The following is a 17,211-nucleotide window of genomic DNA, read 5'->3' on the forward strand; positions in this document are numbered from 1 at the left end:
CTAGTATATTTAAAAAGGGGGGTTAGGTATTCACATTAATGCATATTATAAAGGCAAGGGGCCAGGACCAAAATCTGCTTCATTTTCTGACTACTGTCATGCCATATTTATTTCTCTCACCATCTTGTTACCCAAACCATAAATTTAATATTTAAAATTTACTACTAGCTCCACCGCCGTACCATGTTGCTGGAATTTCCCATTCATGTTTGATGGACGATTATTGCGAATTGCAGAACCAAACACATAGTTAAAATGTTCAAACACAAACAAATAGAAAAGGAAGATACCCTTTTCAATTATGATGCTACAAAAGCATCTAGACTTATTAGGGTGACAACTAACAAAATATATAGGGGCTCATATAATTGCATCACCATGATCTACTTAAACCATCTGGCTAACTTTTCTCCACGGGAACAGAACAAAATGACATAAGCACTAATATCTGAAGTAAGCTAAATTTCCCACAAGTTAAAGACAAGCTTTTCAAAAAAAAAAAAAAAAAAATTCATCATTCCAATGAATTTACTTGATGCCGCACTTTTGTTTACATCATATACATAAGAGGGCATTATTTGCCTTATATGCAAGAGCGTTTTTTACAGTGAAAAATAAAATAAAATAAAAATTATACAACAAATGGATAATATATACCTCACTTAGACATGCTGCAACCTATTGGAGCCCATTGTATGGGGTAGAAGATGTGACCTTAGCAGATACGGTGATGTATGGAAGATAAATAGCAAATTGGCAACACAAATGAACAAATGCATAACATCTATCCGGGTTATGGATCATAGCATTCTGGCTTTTCTGGATGAATTGCAGTAAATATGAATTATTGGAACAGTAAAAAAGTTATGTATATTCAAGTATAGCACCTGTATGGTTGAACCCGCATGAAATTTGTAATGCTTTCACTTCTTCTCCAAAACAAACTCTAGCAGGATTTATGTAGTCCACATCACTTCCTTGGCCCTGAGTTGAAAGCATAAACTTTATTTTTTGTCATGCATATAAAGAATTGTACAATTGGACAAATAAACCAAATTATGAAAGTGGCGCTGGCTAATTGTATTCAAACTCATATTCCTCTCAAGATTGTGTGACGTCTTGTAATTATTATGAAGAAAGCTAAGTGAAAATCAGTATATGCGTTTATTGTGTAATTCCATATACAAAGTGAATCATCACTGCTTGTGCAAATTTTGTTACTTCAAACAAGTTATTCTTTCCCTCTTGTCCTAATATGGTATTCTGATGCGTGCCTTCTCCTTGATAAATAAAAATAGAAGCAGAATTTACCAATTGTCCAGCAGAAGAATGTCCTACTTCAGAGAAAGTCCCATATGAACCTCCCCAACCCCATGTGAAGAGTCTTCCTTCTGCAGGTCAATGAAAAATTCAATAATAAAAAATATACAATCATAGTCTGCAATACCAATGTAGTAAAACATTAGGTAAGGCTTACAAGTGAGAGGACTATAAACTAAATCAACGAATCAAAAATTGATCCCCCAATTCTACAACTGAAAAGTGGTATGATTATGCATCACATCATATCTCTATATCAAGCCTGCAGCTCTATGCAGAAAACTATACAGGATATGTCTGTTTACATGTCAGGAAAGAACTTCTTAACCATTAAAACCAAAATGAATGTGCCACAAAACATGCTGGAAACAAGAAAAATGATTTTCTCCAGGATGCATAAAACTGACAATTAACTATTGATTCCACAAAAAATTGAATGGCAAACTGCCGATTTGACAAGAGTAACAGCAGTATGACTGCCTATACGTGGACTGGAAGTAAACTCCCGGATATTAGTACTATATCTTCTTTCATATAGTGAAGCACTGGATTGATGCCAAAACAGTTCTTTTCATTGTATGACAATACCCACCCTAACATTCATTGTCATGCCATGACTATGGCCCCTTGTCTTGCATGATAATAACCATTCTATTTTTTAAATCATTCATAATTATTTTTTACTTGCATGATAACAACCATTCTATTCATTTGCCTCAACCCTATGAACACAATTTCTTCTAAATAGAGGCTAACCAGACTGTTAACTACGACTGATAAGCTTGTTCTTACCATAGTCCCCTTCTATTTTGGGTCAACATGTTTTGGAAAATTACTAATCATACCTGCCTCGGGCAGTTCATGGAATTTTGGATGAGCAGCTCTTTGGGATAAGATTAGGACCTATCTTTAACCTCTTGACCTTTTTAAAGGTATCCTTTACAGAAATGAAATGTTACAGGATTTGCTGCATTGCTTCAATACTTCTTCCTAGTCACTTCTAACGAGGACCTCCTATCCTCCTAGTCCTTTGTAAATATCTTATCTATCTTATTGAAATTCATATTTTACTAAAAAAATTGTCCTGCTTACGCAAATTTGACAAGAAGTAATTTGGTAATTCTTCTCATCCAACCCCCCCCCCCTCCCCACAAAAATAAATAAATAAATAAATAAAACCACCTAAAAGGAAAAAAGGTGTTCAAGGAAAGGATCTACCAGAAATTGCCGCTGTGTGCTTCCAACCACAAGAAACCTGACTAACAGAAGACCTCAGGAATGGCCCTTGAACCTTTTCTGGTACATGAATGGCATCAGGGGAACTAGTAAAAAATAATTTAAACAATCAAAAGTTTGGCATGCAGCACACAAAGAAGACAAATAATGATGATAACGTAGAAAATTAAAAAATAGTAGTAAGCATAGAAGTATACCCAATACCGAGGCAGCCATTCTCATTCGAACCCCAAGTATAAAGCTCTCCAGAGTCTGTAGGAAAGCACAAAATAGGATGAATCAATAATCCATGGATTACATATAAGCATATGGTGAAGTTCAGAAACTGATGAATTACTTGTTAGGACACAGGTATGATAGCCACCACAAGCAACTTGCTGTGAGTATGGAAGTTCATTAATTAAGGATGGTTTTGTTGCATTGCTCATCTCCTTCAAGCGCTGAGTATTTTGATTGAAGAAATAATAGTCATTACAAATAATAAAATGATGGGAGACAAAAAAGGTATAATTGGTAGTTGTTACTGATTGAACTCACCAATTTATCAATTCCTCTTTCTCCAAATATATAAACAAAACCATTTTCTGAAACATTTCCATGAAGGAAGAGCAAAAAAGCAATGGTTAACTCCCGGCATGAGAAAAACCAAGGGAGGGAATCAGAAAATAAAAAAGGCGTCAAAAAAATATATTTAATTACCATCAATGCAAGCTGAATTTAGCAACCCAGCAGCTATATATTTAACCTAAATAGATACCAAGAATAATGAAATATTTAGTTTGACTCCAGTAGATATCTCTTGAATTAGATACACGGCATAGAATTCAACAAATTACCTTGATTCCCTCAAGATCCTTTATAAGCCTTGGAGTATACTCACTGCATGATTTGAAGAGTACATCAATAGACATCCACATAAATTAAATATTAACCCAAGGTACGGTTGCAAGGAGTCCTATATAAAGCAGCTGAGAGCATATAGAGGTTCTCTTGAGTATATTAGTATTACATGTAGATATATTAATATATAGACACCAAGCTTGCTTGGTTAATTTTATTGAGGACCAGAATTTATACAAAAATTTCTCTGTGTGGAATGTACAATTAAGATTAAAATGAGGTACTGTCTATGTACAAGATTCAAAACTCAAAAGTGTCTAAAGCTAATAACATTCCTTTTTGTTTAAAAAAAAAAATTGATCTTATTTTTTGATGTTTCAGTTGAAAAGTCAAGGGTAAGTAAAAGTAAATTGGATATGGACTCAACAAGTACATTTAATTGCAAAGTAAAGGTCAATGATAGCTTAAGATAAACAAGAACCAAGAAATATGTAAAATCCAGGTGTCAAATGTGATCCATGCAAAACCATAACTGAAAATCCAAACAGGTCAATACCCGGGAATAAAATTTCAGTTGCAAATAAATATACAACAAACTTCAACAGTAAGCTTTAGGTCATTTAGGCGACAAACTGATTAGTATTTGAACACTGCAAAAAGCCAGAAACTATCCCCTCTTCATAGATAACCAATATCATCATCATCTAGACATTTTATGGTTGTTAGATTTGTCATGAAACTGACACTGAAAAGGAATATCAATTACTGCTGGTAAATTTTGTAAAAGAAAAGGAATAAAACCTGTAACTTTTAAATAATCCCAGAATGCCCGACTCGTGACCATGACCAAGTCTACCTGAACCTCCCATCCCCCAACTAAAGGCCTCTCCTCCATCTGGCACGGATAAAAACAACATTGAGAGGACATTAAAAAGATTTAGGACACCGTAGTCATGCTTACAATCAAGGACTCAATAGAAACAGCTGATGTACCCTTTAAGGTCAAACTCAAAAGTTCTAATAATGCTATACTTCCAGTTGAAAAAAAATTAGGTAATATGATGGCTCTAACTAGCATGATATCAATGAAGATCGAATTAGAATATACTCCTAATGTAATAATATAATATAATATGTTGGATCTTGTCTATTGCATACCACTAACAGCCATTGAGTGCTCTGATCCCAGCGCTGTCATTTTAATGCTGATTCCATCCAAATGTTCCACTTTAGTTGGCAGAGGAACTATGTTTGGGGCTTCTGCATCTCAGTAAACAACATTATATTCAGACTGGTCACTATTTCCAACCTCCTTTTTGGTTAGCTTTAACTTTAATAGCTACCACTATAATCATAATCCAGATCCAGGTTTATAAAGCTACTTGTACAGTAAACAGGTTCATGGAGGGAAAAAAGGGGGGAAAAACTTCATCTATGCGAAGCTAATGAAAAGTTTAGTCCTTACTTTTTCCAAGTCCAAGCTGTCCACTTGTATTCTTTCCCCACATATATAGTTCTCCATCCGCTAAAAAAGAAAGGAAAACAGAAAAGAGGAAAAAAAGATACATTTTAAATCAAATGTAGTAAGGTAAAGAATCTTGATAACTCACAAGGAAAGATGAATTAATATATGATAGTTTTAAAAACAAGTTATCAATGTCAAGGCTGGTTATGTTTATTGTGGTTAACTAAGCATGCATAAGCATAGACCTGTTATTGCACACGAGTGATTATAACCAGCAGCAATGTGCATAATCTTCTTCTCATCTACCAAAACCCGAACTGGCTCCTAGATAAACATGAAGAGGTAAATGAACTATTCAAAAATTGGAACACCTCAACAAAATACTCTCATCAACAATCTGACAACAGAACAATGTATCACTACTATTATAAGTTGATTTAAGATAATATAATACAGATACAGCAGCGTAAAGATCATACCACCAAGTACTGTTTACCCTCTGATATACCAACTTGTCCGAAATCATTAAGACCGGTGGCATACACGAATCCATCGTCTGTGAAAGAGCACAATTTGTAAGCCTCTACTTTGAGTCTTCAACAGTCATCAGACTCATCACCAATTTAAAAGACTGTCAAATTATAGCCAATCCAGTAGCATGAAAAGAACTGTTACTAAGACAAACCAGCAACTCGGAACACATACTTTTCCTGATAAAATTACAACGTGAACATAAAGACACTCTAACAATCTAATGCAGTTCTAAAATTGCTGACATCCAGTTGAATTTGCATAAAAATTATCGCAATTGCAAACTATTCCTCAAATATCAGCTGACACTATGACAATACAAAACCATGGAATCTAATACTAACTCCATCTAACTAACAAATACGAAGATTATTGCACTTGACAGTATTTTCTGAATTCAACACGATTTCCGAAATCATCTACCAATTCATAAATTAAACAGTAAATGATTCAATTTCCTCTGTTGAAAAGAAGCAATCCAGAAATGAAACGGAAAACAGAATCAGATGAAAATAATGGACCTGTTAGGAAGAGTGTGTGAGCACCGCCACAAGCGATGGATTTGAGAGTTTTGTGTTGGAAGGCGTTGCAGACAGCTGGAGTCCACTGAGAATCCAAAGTGCCGAGTCCTAATCTTCCGAAATCGCCGTTCCCCCAGAGCGCCGCGAACCTCTTTCCGCTTCGCTCTGATGAGAAGGACCTTCGTAGAAACCCTAACCCCAAACGGTGCTTCGTGAGGGAGTAGCTTCGGCGCCACATCGGTTAGAAAAAGAAAAAGGAGATTCTAGAAGGAGAGGATATTGGTGGTGGTGGTGGTGGTGATGATGATGATGATGATGATGAAAGAGAAGAATCATGAAGTGAAAGAAAGAATGGTTAGAGGTTGTTGTTTCGAAAGTCTATGGCTGGGGATGCAGCAACGTCTGCACTTTCTTTCTGGTAATGGCGGTTGGTTCGTTAATTGTGGAAGACGGTACTAGATGGCACCTACTACATCCCCAACAGAGAACACTGTAGCACACTACACTAGCAGCTCTTGATTTTACCTTTTTGACCCTTGTGTATTATTATTATTATTATTATTATTATTATTATTATTATTATTATTAAAAGTACTTTTGAAAATTCAGCAATCATTCCCAAAATAACAAACATATTTATAATATATTATTAAGAACATTCAATAATTATAGTATTAAACAAACAATTTTATTTTATAATACTCAAAAATGATATTTCAAAATATAATTTCTTCAAATATTTAACCTTGAAACAAACAGGGTAAATTAAATAACGTGCATGAACTTCAAAAATCGTTGTAATTAATATATTCAACACAAAGGATAAAAGTCAAATAATACAAATGTACATCAATTGACTTTTTATTTCTATGTTTGTATGAGTCATGCTAATAAGTACTTTTAACCATAAATAAATAAAAAAGCATAAATAAAATATTTGAATATTTTTTTTTGTAATTTTTAATGCATTAAAATAGATAAAATTTCTGTATTTTATTTTTATTAACCAATGTCCTTAAGATCCTCTTTAGCTTATTATGTTTTTCTTAAAAAAAAATTAAGAACTAAGATAATTATTAGGTATTAGAATATAACAACTTTTTACAGTTCAAAATTGCTTGAAAATATTTCATGCAATCAACGGCGGATTCAAAAGAATTAATTTCGTAGATTGATGACATTTTATTATTTGAATACAGAAAAATATCCGTTCTTATACAAAAATTTTCACACCAAAGCAATTATTATACCATTGTTCAAAAGTTTATATTTATTTTGTAAATAAAAAATCACAAAAAAAAAAACGAATTCACTCTTTTAAATAAATAAATCACATTGTTTATCATTGACGTTAATAATATTTACATACAACACTCCTTTGTTTGTCATTCTTGCATTACGTTGACCCCACAAATGAAAAGAGCATCAAACTATGAGGTCTAGTGTCACTAAACTTAAGCGAAGTAAATGCTGTATTTTACAATATATAAAGATAACGTGTGATATTATATTACCAAAATTTAGGAGATGTATTACGTTATACAAATCAAAGAATATGTGTTTACTGTTTAGCTTCATCATTCTCAAAAAGAGGTAGATGCAATTTGCCCTATCTTGCTACTATAGGAGGGAGATAAGATCATGAACCATTCATTCAGGCATCCTAAAGGTGCATCATATTAACTCATGATGCATGATGAATCATTCTAAACAAGAATAGAGAGGTCAAAATGAGAAAGACACTAGAATATTGAAAATTAGAACAGAAGCCATATCAAAATCTAAGGATAATAAAGTGAAAATCAATAATTTGTATAATGCTTAGATATTAAAAAAGGAAGAAAGAAATGAATCCTAATTAGGATTTTATCTAAAGATTGGCCAAACCATATGCCTGTACAAAATTATAATTCTTAGTTTCTTACATCTTTATAAATCATTTGAGGTGTAAACATAAAATCCATTCTATGGAGGTTTATGGGAAAATTATATTGCTTTATAGTGTTGCTTAATGACTTTCCTCTCAGTTAACCTCTATCCAAAGTGTTTTTAGGTGTTGAAAGCATAAAAGCAAACACTTTAAAGCTTAACTTGCCATAAGGCAATATGGAAAAAGATAAGCTCCCAATTTGGAATTCAAACTACATAATAAACATGGACAGAGTGATGAGAGGTCTACACTTTTAGTGCATGTGATTTGTATTAATCCTGTAAAGAACAACAGTCTAAACAAGTGTTTTAATCTTTGAAGGAGAGTTAGACTTCCAAATGAATTTATCCAACAAAATCCCTATCTCAATCTTTTTGTGAAGGAGAAGAATTGAAAATAAGATCTATAGAAGTAAACCCGAGGAATCAAGATTCCAAATTCTTGAGTTTGACAAATCAGAGAGTTGGATAGGAGAAAGCTATGGAATTAGGTAATAGGATCCGTCATGCAAATGGCTAAGAAAATGGAAGTTTCAAGAAGGGTTGTCTTTGCGAAAGAAAAAAAAATTGACATACATCATGCAAAAGGAAGATTTTCAAGTGTACCGTCATACCGGTGTATCAGTAATTTTTAATCGTTAATCTTAATTATATATATTATATATATTTTTTATAATTAAGATTAACGGTTAAAAATCACTAAAATACCGGTATGACGGCATACTTGAAAATTTTCCCATGCAAAATCACAAACCAAATATATGAGAAAAGCTTTAACACAACAAGAGACCCGAATACTTTCGCAAAACTTTGATTTGAGAGTTGACACCAAAATGAAAGGACAAGCAAGAGCTTAAAAAAAAGGAAGACACGAAGTCATGAATCTCCTAGGACTAGTATGAAGATAAATTATTGCACGGATACGAATCTAACGACACATTACTCCTAGTACAATAACTGATAACTCACTGAGTTGGAGTTCTGCCCATTGAGTCAATGAGATGCAAACCATACTTGAAAGGTGTTGACACTATAGAGTGAAATAGAAGATAAAACCACTACGGCAGATGGCTTATTATTTAAAATAGGTAAGATAAATATATTTATACATATATTATAAAAAATTAAAAAAATAAATAGAATAATATTAGTATATTTTTATTATGAATATAACAGCTCGTATATGATCTTGTGACTCATGACAAGAAACAAGCAGCATCTCATCCATATAGGCTATACCTGATGCTAAACTAGTCCCCCAGTTTATTTGCTGTTAAACATTCAATCATATATTGGGCACATGAGAAATAATTCATAAAAATTTTTCAGAGTATATAAATATTCATCAATCCAACATTTAACACAAATAAATAAAAAACTAGAATTCAGCATTCAGCAGTTTATAACTTCAAAATTAAAATGGTTCCAATAGTTTAAGGAAAGGGAGGGGAAGAGGATCCCTCAATTCAGAGTTATGCCAAAAACACAGGCTATACATGTTACAATGAATTGCCTAATTTTAAATAGAGACCAGACCATAGTACTACTTGCAGTATTCCATCATTCGCAGAGTTAAAATTTCAGCATGCAACCTTGCTCTATATTGCTACTAGCTAATCACAAAATGAGTTATCCTTTAATATTTGACCCGTGGATTCTACGTTCTTGACATGTTAAACTACAGGAAAATTAGGGGCTTTTTTTTCTATTTTCAGTGTTTTTCACTTTTAGGATTTCGTGAATGAAAAAATTAAAAGAAAAAAAAAAGAAACAAGATTTTCATTGTTTTACTTGGTTTTTATTTTTCCTTCACAAAATCTTAAAAATAGGAAACACTGATAATAAAAATAGAAAGTGTTTTCACAAACCAAACATGCCTTACCTGTTTATTGGTTGGTTCTGATCCTTAGTTTTCCAAGTCAGGACATTTTCACCCATAACACAACAGATGCTATATCACCAGGGAGAGCCCTTATGCAATTGAAGGGGAAATTTCTTTCTCTTGTGACATCAGTGTGATATCAGACTCGATTATCATCACTAAATGCTCCCAACAATTGCCTTCTCTAAGGTTTGGATGTTGTTTGTCATCCTGAAAATACTGCTTGCTTAACACTACACCAAACTTTTGTCAGTAGAAGGTGAAGATTCTATTTTGGCAATACAAGTTCCACTACAAACTAAGAAAATGGGAATTAAATCCCATTCTGATTAACAAAACCCAAGGAGGCTTTAGCTCGACAGAACCAATGGGGAGAAGAGAGAGAATAGACAATTGGTTGTCTATATTGGGTGATTTGCTAATGCAATTTGAATTTTGACAAGGTATACATGTACAAGAAACAACCTCCATGAGAAGGTTGAAACTAAATTCTCCTGTGATTGTGCAAAGTATGCTCGGCTCTGTATGGACTATGTCTTGTCGAAGGAGGGGGTAAATGAACCTTTTCATGAGACATTCTAACAGAAGCTATGAAATTTTCTGAGGGAATACGTTGAGAATGTATGGGTGGATCACGACTTCTTGGAGGAGGTTGTGAATAAATTAAACCATTTCCTATTGAAGCAACGTCATTTTGATGAGATGTTGCAAAAGAAGCTAGGAAATTTACTGGGGGAATGCGTCCAGATCGTATGGGTAGATCGTGACTTATTGAAGGAGAAGGTGAATAATTTATACCATCTTCAATCACAGCAACTGAATTTTTATCAGATGTTCTAGAAGATAGGAATTTTACACTTTGAGATTGTATGGGTGGATTATGACTTGTTGAAGGAAGGGGTGAATGAATTACACCATTTCCAACAGGAGCAACTGTGTTTTGATGAGATATTGCAACAGAACCATAATCATCAACATGAGAAGGAACTAACCTTCGATCATAACCATGATGCTCAGTACTATGTGTGAAAGATGCAGATGCATTATCAAACGCAGTTTTACCAGGCTGCATCCCACCACTACCTGGTTCTGTTCCCTGAGAACCTTGAGTTACTACCTGGTTTTGTGCCACCCCTCCCTCTAAGCGCCTCCTTTTGGATGGGAAAGCATCTTCTGGAGTTGTAAGGCTATTCTCATTCTCATTCATAGTCCTAATACCCTCAACTCCTAAAGTAGAAACAGTATGTCTCTCAAACAAAAGAGGCATCAATTCCTTGCCCTGCATCTGGCCATCCAGAAACCTCAAAATGAAGTTAAGAGATCTATGGATACATCCATATATCGTATTTACTTCTTCAGCTCCAACTGCTCTTGAAAAATTTTGAGAAGGATCTGTGAAATCCTCAATCTGTTGAACAAAATAGCATCATGAGCAAAAACATCATAAGCTAATTTTCAAATTAAAAAAGGGAAATAGAAGTGAAGTGGATTACACTTATTGAATATGATTTACGACCCCAAGATTTTAAAATCCATGATCCTTCATATAAGCTTATGCATAAACCATTCTGCCAAAGTTGTTCAACTGATGCTAGCTGCAATATGAATGAAACTAACAAATCATAACAATTGCATGAGATTGAAACAACTTCCTATTTCACATTTCATACTTTAAAGAACACTTGAAATTAATTTGATTCTCAATAGTAAATCCCTAATACTAACAAGAAACAAACAGAAACAAAGCCTAAACCCTAAACCCTAATATTAACAAGAAAATAGCAATAAATACCAATGCTAATTCTAAGAGATCATATTTGATACTCTTTGCTATGATATGATTCTATCCTAATTTCTAACACCAAAAGATGGTGAAAACAAAGCATGGGGTTGGTGATCACATGAGAGGACTTCTACAAGATATCCCTTGCTTTACACTAGCAACAAACATAAAAGAGTCACCGTCCTAATAAATATTATGTCACAAAAGATTTGATCTCTACTGTCATTTCAAGAACTAAAGATCACACTTGATGGAAAATGAGGAAAACAGTAGCTTCAAAATATCACAAACTAGTGTGTATTGAATTGATTAACCTTCTATTATACAAAACAACATTGCTGCCCATTTATTTTGGGTACATGGAAAGTAACTATTATTTCGAAGGGAAAAAGTATTAGTGAATATAATTCTCTATACATAGGAGGAAAGACATTACCTTGACAAATAGAGTAATGAAAAGCTTAGCCAATGAATCACTATTCTTTTTCCCATAGTTGGCATAATTTTTAACAGCTCTAGTAACAGATTCAGGATCAGCTCCCTCTGAAACATACAAGTACAAATGTCAAAGAAAGTTTAGAAGAGTCCATCCAGGAAACTAAAAGTGTTGGAATGTTAAGACTCTTGGAGCTTTGGGGTTCTTATTGTCTTTTGGTAATAGTTGTTTTATTAGGGTGGAATTGTAATACTATATAGCTAGAGTTAGAACTTGATTATACAAATAGGTTCCACTGTTTAGTGTTTAACAAATGCAACACAATGCGCACACACAAAAATAAATAAATAAATAACCTGTTGATACAAATTGTACCTTTAAGTAACGCAGAGAATGGAGGTAGTATAGGAGGGTTGCACGTCTGCATTGCAATAAAGAGAAACAATGTGAAAAAATACACAGAAAATGTATCACTAGGGCCCTCTCAGAAAATTATGCATTTGTTAACATTTAAAGCCACAAAGTAATGTCAAAATACTTGTTCCTACCATGTTCATCTAGCACATCTTCAGAAATGAATAGCTATGTTGTAATATTACTTGCACATGTGCTTTTAAAAAACATTTGAGAGAATATTCTGATGTTTGAACAACTTTACTATCTTCTATAAATGTCTTTTTTTCCCCTTCTTTTCTTTTTAGAAGATTGGAAGTTTAGTAGCAAAAGAAAAGAGGGAAGGGGGGGGGGGGGGGGGTACAAATTTACGTCTTTTTGTTTATCAGCTTTTAATTAATACACCAATTATAGGGTGTTAGGTTTTCCTAGAGCTTCAGCCTATAGTGGTATAATTATCAAGTGAAATGCCACTAATATGAGAGGAATCAAGAAAACACTTAGCTACAAGTAAAATCTTTCAATGGACATACATCCATCACTACACAAGGGATGGAAATGAATAACCAAATATGAATCAATTAAAGAAAGTATTGACTCTATTGACATTCCAAGCAAACTCAAATCCCAGCTTTATTACTAGAAAGTAAAGTAATGCTTCAAAAATGGATAAGTACTTAAAAAAAATATTTAAAAATGTTTACTACCTGCAAATGAAAAGCAACAAGTGATACAATAGATAAAGAATTCAGCGTCCGGTCCTTAGAACTGTTGATATTCTGTGCTTGAGCCCAGGATTTCGCCTACAATAGTAAAATCACATTAGCATGAAAGCATTTTCAAAACTGTTATAAAAGCAGTATACTGGCCAGTAAGTTCATCAGTCAGAAATCAGAATTAAAGCAAATCTAGTGAAGTGCAAGCTAGCCCAACAGCAAAGAAAGGTTGGTGAAATTCATGTTTTACTGAAAGAAAAGCCATTCAAGTGTTTACTGACAGTTATGGTAACTTCCGAAAGACCTGGTTATACAATTAAGTCTTTCCATTTCACTTTGGAACTCCAAAGCAGAAAAAATAAAATTCTGGTATTCCATTTTCAGATGGTCATAGACATCTCGTCACTGTCAATTCACCGTGCTCAAAACAAATCCAGTCCTGTATTTAATTAGGGGTATTAGGTGATTTATCTTTCTTTATTTCAATAGTAATTCCCTTCATATTGCTTTCATTTCAATAATAATTACATCTTTGGGTGTAGCCCTTCCCCCATACCCTGCATAATGCTTGTCCATTGCCTTGGCTGTCCTTTTTATTGTTTCCATTTCAAATTAGTCTTAAATGACATTAAATCAAACTTGGTAAACACCAGTAGCGTAATTAAATAATAATTAAATATTAAAATAAAACATGCATCACAATGGTACACTTCGATATTATCAACCCCACCCCCCCCCCCCCAAAGAACCAAAAAAAAAGGGGCATACGTTCAATTACCAGAAAACATAGCTTCCGAAATCTTTCATCTATGGCAGAAATTGAATGGATAATACGGGATTTTGCAATGCCATCCCTATTCTCAACTGATAAATCACATTCGATACCTGTACCCCTATCAATAAGTTTAATAATTGGCACCTTGGCAGTCATGATAAGCTGTACACTGGTAATATGCCCTCTTCCTACAACACAAAAGTTTGAGAGTTATATTTCCAACAATATCATCAAAGATGTTAAATGTTAAATTCATCATATTTAAACTAGTAAAAAGAAAGAACTAATCAAGTTCAAGATGTGAGAATCATTTTCAACTATATCAGATCATGCAATTTATACCATTTTCATTAAGCAAAAATGAATGCAATGTTCGTTACATTTAGACTTTAATGAATCAGATTCAAGTCAAGCCAAAGTGCAAAAAATCAGACCTAGTTTTAAGCTAAATTATATAGAAAGCTATAAATTCATTTTTAACATTTGAATAGAATTCCAGAATTAGCTTAATTTTGTGGAAATGTCGAATGCAGAACTTTCCTCCTAACAAATGCAAATAATAAAAAAGGACATTATGCTAACATTAGAAATATACTTTGGATTGAGCATAGTTTCTTATTGAATTTTCGAAGGGTTGAAATCTTCCTCTGACGATCAACTTCAGTTGAATTGTTGAAATTGATAGACAAGTCCAGATCACTTTTTTTGTTGAATATATCCATCACAAATGATCCATATTCTTCCACAACAGGGGAGCTATTACCTTTTCCTGAAAGAAAGGGAACAAACAATAAAAAGAAGGCATAAAAAGACTAGAAACTAACCAACATTGAATCAACAAATAACAGAAGAAAGAATAAGGAAAGCATACCAAGAACTAGAAGAAGGACATATTAATTTGAATTATGGTAATTTTTTTTCTGTTTTTGGAATTAGGGGATTATCCGTCTCGGATAATAGCATTTAATTTGTGAAATGTTTGACATACAAGAAATGGCGTTTTCACAAATCTCTTAACATTGAAACTATTAGATTTAAATGCAAAAGATGCTTCTTTCCCAAAATAATATCCTTAGAATAAAAAAGCAGAAAGCAAAGAAAGAATGAATGAGTTAAAATGAATCAAAATGGCAAAAGAATCATGAAGGTTTAGATTCAATGGTCTATATGAAGAACTACTTGTTTTTCCTAGCTTGCTTCTTTAATAAAAAGAGTAAAAGAATAAAATAGTACTCAATTTCACAATTGTGAAAAGAATTAATACTTAAATTAAAGAAGGATCAAATAATTAGTAGCATTACATCCATTTATGTGGCAATACAGTCATGCTGTGAAACTCCTACAAAATATCCATAAAAATTGTCAAAGAAGGAAGCAATGAACAAATGGTTACCATAAATTTCCCGAGCCATCACATTGAATATGCGAACTAGATCTACTCTATTGTGGTAATCAATTGGTTCTGGGATCTGTTTAATGTAGGTATCATGAAGGAGTTCCTCTAGACCAGCAAGAGATGCAGGAGAGAACGTGATTGCTGCTAATTTCTCTAACTCGAGCCTCTTTGCCGTCTTTAGAAGGTCTGGCAAGGTAACAATGAATCAGGTTACTACTTCAAAAATTAATGCAGTAAATTTCCATTTAGAACACCAGCACTGCCACCGTTATCAACAACAACAATAGGAATCCCTAAGAAGGATTTATCCTTTTTTCTCATAAAACATTGTTTGGAAGACTATAGAATGGAAAATATTTACTTCATACTTGATGAACTTTCAAAATTATCACCAATAATAATATGAAACCAACAATGAAAGATTTAATATTTTCACATAAAATAAAAAAGCGACAAATTTCCTTCGATCTTATAATGGCCACCAAATATGGCCAAGCCCAAACCATCAAATTTAGCTCATCTTGCTCCCACCAAAAATGCTTAAGAAGCGGTCACTGGTTGTACCATATTACCAGGGATTGGTTATTGCCTATAATACCAAACTGGCCTTGCCTATGGTCTTTGGATTTCAAACAATTTTCATTAGGTATTTAGGTTTTACCAGAGCTGTTCGATCTTAATGACTTAAGGCCTGTTTATTTCAGAAGTGATCTGGCCTCAACAACTCCAGGCATCCGATGACACGAGGTCTGAGTTGTTGCTTATATTTAATTTTCCTTGGAAAGTGATTTTCTTACGTTTACTGTCAATAGAATCTCAACAGAAACAGACAGTTAATCACTACAGTGGACAGCATAGAACAAGGTTTAAATATTACTGATTCGAGGTAACTAAATTTTGTAATGGCAAATAAAGCCACAACAAACAAAATAAAACACATGTTTCAAAGTCATAATTTCCAATAATTGATTGACTGCAGCACCTCTAGTTTGCAACAGCATCAGGATTCCACCACCCCAAGTCATAGCATCCCAGGCCTAATGTGTGTCAACCTCTCAAATCCCTCTAAGAGTGGGATAAAGGAGCACACAGTTCAATTTTTTAGAAACAGAGCTAACCAAATTGTGTGCTTCCTTATAACCTATTGGCAAACTCAATGTATACCCTTCTAGGACCCTAAAAAGGCACCTTAAGGATGTGTTTGGTACTTGATACATCACACAAATATAAAGACAGAAACATATAAAAAATGCAATTGGAGCTGGAAACATGTATACAAAACAGTAAATTCTCTGTACATTTTGTCCTTCTAAAAAGTGAAGCTAAAGGGGACACAAATTTTGTGGCGGTGACCCAATTACTAACAACACCCTAATAATCCACTTTAATTTTAGTCAATTTCATCAGCACACACAATGATTCACGGATTTTCCACTAAATTCAAATCCCAGAGAAAAAAGACATAAGAAATATATATAGGTCATTTTGATTTATTCAACAGACATAAGAAAAAAGAAAAGGAAAAAAAAGCTTGAAAAATTAAATGAAGTGATTACCCTGCTCGGCGGATTCCATTCTTCCCTGGAAACCTAACCAAAAACTATTCAACCAAAACAAAAAAAAATGTTGCTTCAGCGTGACATATAAAAACACACATGTAAATGGAAAATAGGTAGTGAAATTGCGATGAATTGAGCGAAAGAGGAATTACTTACGATACGAGCAGAGAGAAAACGAACTCGAGTGTAGAGAGAGAGAGAGAGAGAGAGAGAGAGAGAGAGATTCAATTATTATAAATGATTAAGTTTTGTGTTTGGATTTGGAGGGATTTTGTTTTTGTGTGCATTCAATGCCTCTTTCTCTTCTTCTTTGAAGCGCGCGGAACATAAATAGTGAAAATAGGTTGCCCTTTTTGTGTTCCCAGTTAACAGTTACAATATTTGCAGCTTTTCTTTTTATGGTAACGAATAACGATAATTCTTTATCAT

At 33.6% G+C, this 17,211-nt stretch overlaps 2 protein-coding genes across 3 annotated transcripts; both read right to left on the reverse strand.

The window, feature by feature from the left end:
* Nucleotides 1-463: 463 nt before the first annotated feature.
* Nucleotides 464-6,415, reverse strand: RUG1 (Regulator of chromosome condensation (RCC1) family protein). The gene is made up of 14 exons (XM_016315992.3): nt 5,914-6,415; nt 5,341-5,417; nt 5,107-5,185; nt 4,862-4,921; nt 4,555-4,656; nt 4,198-4,291; nt 3,393-3,435; nt 3,256-3,301; nt 3,094-3,140; nt 2,894-2,996; nt 2,754-2,808; nt 2,539-2,642; nt 1,312-1,391; nt 464-984 (listed from the first exon to the last, which is right to left on the reverse strand). Exons 1-14 carry the CDS (start codon nt 6,149-6,151, stop codon nt 865-867), a joined length of 1,248 nt encoding a protein of 415 aa, XP_016171478.1. The 5' UTR covers nt 6,152-6,415; the 3' UTR covers nt 464-864.
* A 2,800-nt stretch (nt 6,416-9,215) lies between these two features.
* Nucleotides 9,216-17,211, reverse strand: LOC107613694 (uncharacterized). 2 transcript variants are annotated; one of them, XR_001614146.3, is made up of 11 exons: nt 16,939-17,211; nt 16,780-16,823; nt 15,221-15,409; nt 14,423-14,596; nt 13,831-14,015; nt 13,044-13,139; nt 12,319-12,364; nt 11,944-12,050; nt 11,218-11,319; nt 9,725-11,132; nt 9,216-9,455 (listed from the first exon to the last, which is right to left on the reverse strand). XR_001614146.3 is itself a non-coding variant. In XM_016315802.3 (10 exons), exons 2-10 carry the CDS (start codon nt 16,796-16,798, stop codon nt 10,209-10,211), a joined length of 1,842 nt encoding a protein of 613 aa, XP_016171288.1. In that variant the 5' UTR covers nt 16,799-16,823; nt 16,939-17,211; the 3' UTR covers nt 9,216-10,208. The 2 variants fall into 2 exon arrangements, 1 of the variants encoding a protein (XP_016171288.1); XM_016315802.3 differs by having other exon boundaries at nt 9,216-11,132.

This window comes from Arachis ipaensis, chromosome B8 (genome assembly GCF_059453495.1).
Source record: "Arachis ipaensis isolate K30076 ecotype BB chromosome B8, ASM5945349v1, whole genome shotgun sequence".
Taxonomy (NCBI): Eukaryota; Viridiplantae; Streptophyta; class Magnoliopsida; order Fabales; family Fabaceae; genus Arachis; species Arachis ipaensis.